This window comes from Erpetoichthys calabaricus, chromosome 11 (genome assembly GCF_900747795.2).
Source record: "Erpetoichthys calabaricus chromosome 11, fErpCal1.3, whole genome shotgun sequence".
In the NCBI taxonomy this organism is placed as follows: Eukaryota; Metazoa; Chordata; class Cladistia; order Polypteriformes; family Polypteridae; genus Erpetoichthys; species Erpetoichthys calabaricus.
Window position 1 is genome coordinate 87761585 of NC_041404.2, and position 9595 is coordinate 87771179.

The 9595-nt window shown below is 39.9% G+C and overlaps 1 protein-coding gene across 2 annotated transcripts in view; it reads left to right on the forward strand.

Annotated features, from left to right (window-relative positions):
- The window catches only part of LOC114661338 (transcription intermediary factor 1-beta-like), a 114366-nt gene that overhangs the window by 72203 nt on the left and 32568 nt on the right, over positions 1-9595 (forward strand). For both annotated transcript variants that reach the window (XM_051933865.1, XM_051933864.1), the window contains exons 7-8: positions 2798-2944; positions 3087-3201. In XM_051933865.1, the coding sequence (XP_051789825.1) occupies positions 2798-2944; positions 3087-3201 (262 nt within the window). The remainder of the gene's footprint in view (positions 1-2797; positions 2945-3086; positions 3202-9595) is intronic.

Here is a 9595-nt window from a genome sequence, read left to right on the forward strand (position 1 = left end):
CACAGGCAGGTGAAGTGACTTCCTCAGGGTCACACAGTGGTGTCAGTACCAGGATTTGAACTGACAAGCTCCGGGTTTGCTGAAATATTACTGAAGAAAGAAAAAAAACGAAAACGGGCAAATGGGGCTATGCATACAAATGTCCATCCATCCATTATCCAACCCGCTATATCCTAAATACAAGAGCCAATCCCTGCCAACACAGAGCACAAGGCAGGAAACAAACCCCGGGCAAGGTGCCAGCCCACCGCAGGGCGCACACACCCACACACCAGGGACAATTTAGAATCGCCAATGCACCTAACCTGCATGTCTTTGGACTGTGGGAAGAAACCGGAGTACCCGGAGGAAACCCAGACAGACACGGGGAGAACATTCAAACTCCACGCAGGGAAGCGAACCCGGGTCTCCTAACTGGCACCTTTCATTGCGCCACCATGCCGCCCGCATACAAACTTAAAAGGTTTAAATAAAACAGAAATATATACCTTTATTTTTACTTCCTTAACTTGTGGAGGGTGTATCCTGTAGCAAAGCCCTAAGTTTTTTCATGAAAGCCCCTTTCAGTCAATAAGCCTTAAAAACAGGTGTAAAGCTAAACTTGCAGCACAGCTATTCAATTACACTTGCCTAACGCCTCTCCTAAGGGGACATACTGTGGGATCTGGGCATCAGTCAAAGCACCAATCACAGGCCCGATTAGAAAGCGGGAAGCTGCGATTTGTCATCTCCCTCCCATGTAACAATCACAGCCCGTGTTACAACGCACTATGTATGTATGTATATATGTATATGTGTGTGTTTATGTATGTGTGTATATATATGTTGATATGTGTGTGTAATATATATATATATATATATATATATATATATATGTATATGTAGATATGTATATATATGTTTACATAACCTCTTTAACACACTACTTCTCCGCTGCGAAGCGCGGGTATTTTGCTAGTATTGTATAAATGTTGGGTTTGTGATCTGGTGGTCGGAGACACGAACACAGAATTCAATGCATGTTCTTCTGAGCGGGCTTTCTTTATTGCACGCGTGCTGTCTCTATCTGACGTACTAAAACCCCAGTTCCTATCCGTCCTTTTTCTTTCTCCACATAAGCAATCACCACACGATAAACGTCTTTGTGAAATTAAAACTAGTTATAAACTTAGCCCACGGAGTGTTCAGAACTTTAAAAATATCTTCGTTATACATGTTTAATTATGCCATCCATTCAGAGTTGCGCCCATCAAAGGATGAATATAAGCAAAAAATACACTAGCAGGGTCAATATAGCACAACAAAACCCCACATCCTACATGACTTTGAAAGGAAACTGAAGCGCTGAGTAAACCCACCAGAGAAACATGCAAATGCAAGACAGGCACGCCGCCGTGCCCCCATATGATTAATGCATACTTTAATGCAGTTCACCATGAAAATTATATTAAGTATTTATTTTAGTATTCTAAATGTTCAGAGAGAAGGAAGATCATGAAGTGAATGTATTCTGTGCGGGGTTTGCTGCCGGCGCCTCCTCTTAGTGCAAGAAGAAGTCAGTTTAACTCTTTCAGGGCTGATATCGACTTTTGTCAAAAGGAGGAGTTGACAATGGTAATCAACTGTAAACGGTAACAAAACCAACCGTTATGTTTTAGTTGGACTCTCGTTGCTAGAAGGAAAGTTAGCTTTATTGGTTTTGACCAAGACTTCCAGCGCTCGTGTGAGTAGTAAGGCGCAAACAACGGCAAAATTGGCACTGACATAATGATGAGAGATCAAAGCGAATGGGTAAAGCAAAATATTCTGGGGACGAAGTTTTGTCTATTATCTCTGAACTGGACTATGACTTGTTGGACTCAGATTTTGATACAAGTGATTGAAAACAAAGGTGAGGTTCCAGCTTCAGCCGACTGGTCCCCAGCTAATCGTGGTGATGACAATGTTTGCCAGGAGGACTAGCACTAGAAATCAGATTGCAATGCACTGCGACCGTGACCGCTGCTGCTGCTGCTGCTGCCTCAGCCACACAAAGACAGACTGGCAGCAAGCCTGCCGCACATTCTTGGCAAACTGGCAGCCACAGCATGCAGCACCAGACGTTTTATGTTGATTTCTGTGTGAAACCATTGCTTTTCATAAACTATGTTTTTTGGTAAAAAATATTCAGCCCTCAAAGAGTTAAGAATCACTTAACACAAAGCATTTAATGTGCTATATAACTTTTGACGGGGTTTGAAAACATGTCGTCACACTATTACACAGTACCCACTTACATTACACTGTATTGAAAACAAATAAAACAAGTACAACTTGGCTTGCAGTATTATCCAGTAGTATAGAAACAGTATTTACACATCTGACCTTTTAAAACTAAAGTATCTCCAGGCTCTCTGTCCATTTTCACCACGCAGCATTCCTATGCTACCGCCCACTATTTGGTGGTGTAGCAGTGAAAAAGAGCCCTAGTGCAACAAATCTGTGTTTAGCGGTGTAGCAGTGAAAAAGGTCCCCACTTGAACAGTTTCCCGCTGCGCCACGTTCTGAACGTCGTTTAGGCAATTTAAACCGGTGTTGCGGTATAAGAAAAATCCATATCATAAAAAAAAATAAAAACCGGTTTTCAGTATGAACCGGTATACCGCTCAGCACTACTAGACACTACAAAATCAAAAGGGGACCAGCAGTTTCTGCATAGAGTTGAGTTAGAGGTTGCAATACAGAACCTTGTTACTGCAGAAGAGGTAAAGTACTTTAATTGCTGTTAACATTTTTCCTATAATGTTTGTTTCCATAGAAGCACACAGAGGACCAGCAACATAAACTGGAGCAGCAGCACTGGAGGTTAATAAAACTGCAAAGGCACCAGGAACATATTCTGCGCTTTTTATCCTGGGTGCTGAGAACAGACAATAATACAGCTTTGCTATTCTATAAAAAAATGGTAAGATCTGTCTACATCCAGTGCTGAATATCAGAGCATATTTCAGACAGTTGCCCTTGCCATTGTATTTCAGCTTTTCTATTTTTATCCCCCACCCCCTTTCTTTCTTTTTCTTTTTTTTTTTTTTTTTTGTACTTCATAGATATTCTCGCAGATCCAGCGTTCCATGAAGCCTGGAGAAAACCCAGAGAATGCTTTGCTGAACATACAGTTTCAATGGGATGTGAATTTATGGACAACTAATGTTCAACATTTTGGTGCGTTTCTGGGCAAAATTAACAGCCATTACAGTTTCACCTTAGGTTATTGTATTTGTTGGATGCACAGAATCTGCCTTTTTGCAGATCTTATACATATAGTTCTTATTAGCTACAGTTTTATAATATGTCATATATCTCTGTATTCTTAAAATTTTATTTTATGAGGTTGAAATCTGTGAAGAGATGATTTTATTATCCTGTCAATACATTGTAATTTAAGTGTAAAGATGTTAATATTAACAGTAGGTGTAAGTAGTATTGTTTTCCTTGAAGTGATTGATTCAGGATAATTAGGCGGCCAGTGATGTCATTGAGGATAGGTGCATATAGCTGTTATTCATCTTTACCTAGTATTGTGTACATTGTGTAATTATCAGTCAGATCATCTTGAAAGATAATATTAACCCTTAAACCACCACATACTTGGGGGTTAATGCACCCCTGGACGCCAAATACTTTTTTGCTGCCCTTTTTAAGTAAACGTCACAATTCACAAAGAAAATGTGAAATTTTAATGGATCATATTTTTTTTCATGCAAAGAGCATCACAATTACTACAACACTGATCATTTTACGCACTGCCAATGAACTGTAAAAACTTTTTAAAAAACTACTGTAACAATCAATTATTATATGTACAAGGTGAAACTGACGCCATTGATGAAATTCAGTAAATCACCAAGCCAACTGCACTTGAACTGGCTGCACGCAAACACACAGAGGTAAGCGCTGATGCTTGCAGGCTAGTCTAGTGTAGTGGCTGAATCCCAGGGACAGTGTTACTGCAGTGCTGCCGGGGCCGGCAGTGGTCATGAGCTGGCTGCTCAATGAATATACGGCACTGACTGATCAGCTCCGGCGTGCTGGCAATTTGCTCTGTGAAGCGACTATAGCCAATTGCTGCATTCAACGAATGTACTTTGCCGAATATACTTGGCTCAGGCCTGCTGGCAAATTGCATTGGGAACCAACTATAGCCAGTTCCGGCGGTTTAAGGGTTAAGCATAGTTTTTCTTAATGAGAGTAACTTCTTTGGCTTCTGTCTTGTCAAAATTCTTTTAGTTTCTGAAATTTGATTGAACTTGTCTTAGTTATCCTAAAGGAAAATTAAAGCTGTCAAAGGAATACCATGTTTACTTATCTCTCTCTATTATAATAAAAAAAAATCTTGGGAAGAGAGATGAGACGTGATTTTCTCAGACAGACACTTTCATGTCCCGCGAGATAAGACTTTGTGCCAAGAGATTTAACCACGCCCGGGGCCGGAAATAAAAGACAAAGAGTAGATGACAAAGTAGAACGTCGTAAAGAATATAGAAACGTTGGCACGATACACATGCAGTGTAGGTTAGAGAAAATGGAAGTATGAAGATTCGAAAGTCTCAAATGATAGTAAAGATCGAATTAGCGCAAACAAACGGAAATTATTACTCTGTGAAATAACGGAACAGCGAAAAGAGATCCAATATATTATTCGGATTTAAACTTTAAGTCGGAGACTTGTCCATGTTACTAACTGAAAGTTGTAAGCCGGATGGACGCAGAGCCCATCGAGGCGCACTGCCGCGCTGCAACGAGCCCGCCCATAGCTAACGACACAGCCATACAAAGCACAGAAACGCCGGATGAACGCAGGGCGCATCGAGGCACACGCGTACTGCTGCACTGCAAGGATAAACATAATTAACGCAGACGCCTACAACGCGCTTCTGAAACACCACAACGAAACAGCTCAACTAACAGAAATACAAATCCGAGCCCATAGCTAACGACATAGCCACAGAGAAAACAAAAACGAGACGAATCAGCGCGTATTTGAATCACATTACAGTGTTACAGTACGGGAACCTCAGAGGTCCACACTACACAACATACAAAAACGAGCCCGCATGGATATACACAATGAACGCCGGTGCCTACAGTACAGACTCCAACACGAAAGAGCTCAACTAACGGAAATACAAAAACGAGCCCACATGGATACACGGACGCCGGACGCGACCCGTGCCAAACACGCACGCGCAAAGCGCCCAACAGTCACACCCAGCGGCTTCCCAAAGTCGGTACTTGGCGCCCAAACAACACAACACAACCTATAAACTGAACTTGACGTGCGGCGTGTACGCCGACAGGTCACCATGTTGACATATTTAAACATTGACATAGAGTGCCTACACACCTCATGACTAGCAGAATCGTACATCAACGTCGCCGCCATATTATGAGTGGCACTGCTGCGGAGTGAAGTAATGAATAATGTGCCGCTTGAGATTTTACAACCCGCTGTACGCTCCAAAGCAAATCCCGGGGGATTACATTTCATAGGTAAGGCTGAACAATTGTTTTGGTTATATATGGCCGTTAGGAAATCCTGTTGTTTAATCGTTATTTGTGCTACGCCAGGCTCCGCTAGCAAAGCTATGCATTTAGGTGTTCAAGTGAGCCTCCAAACAACGTGTTGGCTAAACGTCTATAGTCACTATATTGATTGCTGTTAGCTATTAACATGTCTCACACCTGATGATGTTCTTTCTCAAGGAGCACATTTAAGAAACACACTTTGAAAGTGACAACCATCATTGTATGCTCATGTGTTTAGTTGTGTCTGTCCTCCACAAACTAAGGCTACACCATAGTGCCAGACTGAATACTCTCATATTACAAGATCTGAGTGAGCGAGAGGGGTATGAAAGCAGTCCCCAACATGTTATGTATATGGGAGGAATGCTTATAAATAATTAGTATTATTATTATTTACTACTTGGAAGTATTGGTGTATACATGGATATGAATAATTGAATTTAAACGATTCGCCGTAATCTGTTGTATGTGAACAATACTGTTTTATACGTTATTGGTTGTTCATCACCATACACGGTTTACACGTCTAACTGTATTAAACACCACAAGCAAAAGAGTCACGGCTCCAAACAGAAATAACCAAGTGATTGCACTGCTTCCTGGAGAAAGCCGACTCTTTCTATATACTGACAGTGTTGATTCTGAAGACGTAACTGAGCGTCTTAATTTCCCATTAGAATGTTTAAACACTATTAACCCTGCCGGATTACCACAACACAATCTTAACCTTAAACTGGCGACAATGTTCATGCTATTAAGACACCTTAATACTGAGGGCGCATCGAGGCGCACAAGCACTGCCGCGCTGCGACGGTCCCCCCATAGCTAACGACACAGCCATACAAAACACAGTAACGCCGGATGGACGCAGGGCGCATCGAGGCGCACGCGCACTGACAGCTCAACTAATGGAAATACAAATCCGAGCCCATTGCTAACGACATAGCCACAGTGAAAACAAAAACGAGACGATTCACAGCGTGTTTCAATCACATTACAGTGTTACTTTAAACAAACAAACTTTACTTTCAGTCATGCTATGAAGATACAGCTCCCACCCTCCATCGTGTGTCATCCCTCCAACGATTATGTGGAATGCCATTCGTTCTCTTGCGATTCGTTAGAGAATCGGGGGTTTACTGGTAGATTGTCTAATTCATGTTGCCATCAAGTAACAGTAGTGTTTTTTCCAAATGAAGAGGCCTATCCACGAGAATTAAAAGTTTTGTTGTTTGGTGAAAGTGAAATCCACATACATGAGCGGCAGAGACGCGAAGTTGCTGGCGCGTAAAGCAGGCAAGGGGGTTGGCGAGCGAAGCTAGCAAAGCCCCCTAGTACTTGTAAATATCAGGCTGATCGTGCATTTTAGGAAATGTACAGACTTTTCTTAAATTATAAGCAGAATGTTTTCTATCTTTGTACAGTAATGCAGGGTTCAAAAATACGTTTGTGTTTAGTATAGGGCCATCTATAAAGGGGTTGTTTTGTTCATTTTAAAAAGGCAATAATACTGTGATTTCCTGCATGGTTTTAAAATTAAACAAAAAATAATGAAATTGGATTTTTTAATATTCAGCACAATGTTTTCTAAAGAAGTTACATCCTGATCATTCCAAAGAAAGCACATTCAGGAAGGCAAAAATGAACAAATTATTTTTCATTAGTTAGATAAATGACATTTGAAGGAGGTCAGTCCTTCTTTAACATTTCTCCTCGCACTATTCTTTTTTAAACTTTTGTTAAAGTAGAAGGAAACATGAAAAAAGTGTCATGATTGAAGTATAAAAGAAATATCTGATGAATGACTCTGTATCTAGACAATTTTGCAGTCTGTACTTTTTTAATACATACACTGTTGATGTGAAAGTAAAGGCTATGCAGTGGCTTTTGTAGCTTATCAGGGGTTGTTGCCATTTTTGTAAAGATTCATTTTTATTTTTTCAGTGTAATTGGTGTACTACAATAATGTTTAATTTATAATATTGTTTCCTTCAAGCATGATATTGAAGTTTTGCTAAAAGAGGAATTTAATTTTGTAAAACCCTGTAGAAGACATTTTAATTCCCCCACCCTCCTAAACCTCTGAAATCAGAAAAAGATGAAGGGATCTACATCAAATTAATGTGAGAAGAGCTTTATCTTATTTTCTAAAGTACGGATTAAAATGCAAGGCTATTAAATGATAGTAATATAAGATAGTTGGGATTAAATTAATTCTTACAACACATACCCTATATAATACAGTTATATTGTAATCGTTCAAAAATAATAAAGTTCTTAAAATCCTGTAGCACTCACACATAAATTCTGCCTTTCTCTACATGCGATGCCAAACTCCATTAATCTTTCACCTTATTTTATTATCAGTTTTTGGTAAAAGTTTGTATATACAGTGGGGCAAAAAAGTATTTAGTCAGCCACCAATTGTGCAAGTTCTCCCACTTAAAAAGATGAGAGAGGCCTGTAATTTTCATCATAGGTATACCTCAACTATGAGAGACAAAATGAGAAAAAAAAATCCAGAAAATCACATTGTCTGATTTTTCAAGAATTTATTTAGATAGATAGATAGATAGATAGATAGATAGATAGATAGATAGATAGATAGATAGATAGATAGATAGATTTGCAAATTATGGTGGAAAAAAAGTATTTGGTCATCTACAAACAAGCAAGATTTCTGGCTCTCTCAGACCTGTAACTTCTTCTGTAAGAGGCTCCTCTGTCCTCCACTCGTTACCTGTATTAATGGCACCTGTATATATATATATATATATATATATATATATATATATATATATATATATGGTTGAAATAGTTTACTGTCAAATAAATGCAAAGAGTACATGACACGTGTTTCGTCCTCATTCTGGGCTCATCAGGCGTACACACTCAACTGCACTCCCTCTCGGGAATCGAACCTCGGACGTCAGCGCCAGAGGCGATGCCCCTAACGTTGCGACACGGCGTGTGGTTCGTTTATTTGACAGCATGTAGATCGGGGTAATTACATTCATTGCATTCGTAGTCTGTGTCACAATCTGATTGTATGGGTGGTTACCTTCCAGGTAACGCTTGTGGTTGGCCAGCAATCTGCTAACATCCGCCACGGTGCCCTCAGTTTGTGAGGAGCAGATCATAGAATGGTTGAAATAGTTTACTGTCAAATAAATGCAAAGAGTACGCGACACGTGTTTCACCCTCGTTATGGGCTCATCAGGCGTACACACTCAACTGCACTCCCTCTCGGGAATCGAACCTCGGACGTCAGCACCAGAGGCGATGCCCCTAACGTTGCGCCACGGCGTGTGGTTCGTTTATTTGACAGCATGTAGATCGGGGTAATTACATTCATTGCATTCGTAGTCTGTGTCACAATCTGATTGTATGGGTGGTTACCTTCTATATATATATATATATGTGTATATATATATATATGTGTATATATATATATATATATATATGTATATATATATATATATATATATGTATATATATATATATATATGTATATGTATATGTATATATATATATATATGTATATGTATATATATATATATATGTATATGTATATATATATATATATATGTATATCTATGTATGTATATGTATGTATATATATAAAATCCCAAAGTGCGTCCAGGTGTCCGTGTGTGGGTGTCTTCTGGTGAAGTGCACATGCGCGGGGCACGGTGCTATGCGCGATATTACTGTCAGAGATGGTTAGAGGCGTTTTATGGAAATACAAACCAGTATTACTGCGAGAGGAAATTAAAGGTATACAATACAGTGACGCATATTACAGCCACATACAAGCCAGTATTACTGTCAGAGGAGATTAAAGGCATATTACCGACGCGCACGCCTGTATTACCGCCAGAGAAAATTAAAGGTATACAGTGAACCCTCGCTATATTGCGCTTCGCCTTTCGCGGCTTCACTCCATCGCGGATTTTATATGTAAGCATATTGAAATATATATCGCGGATTTTTCGCTCCTTCGCGGGTTTCTGCGGACAATGGGTCTTTT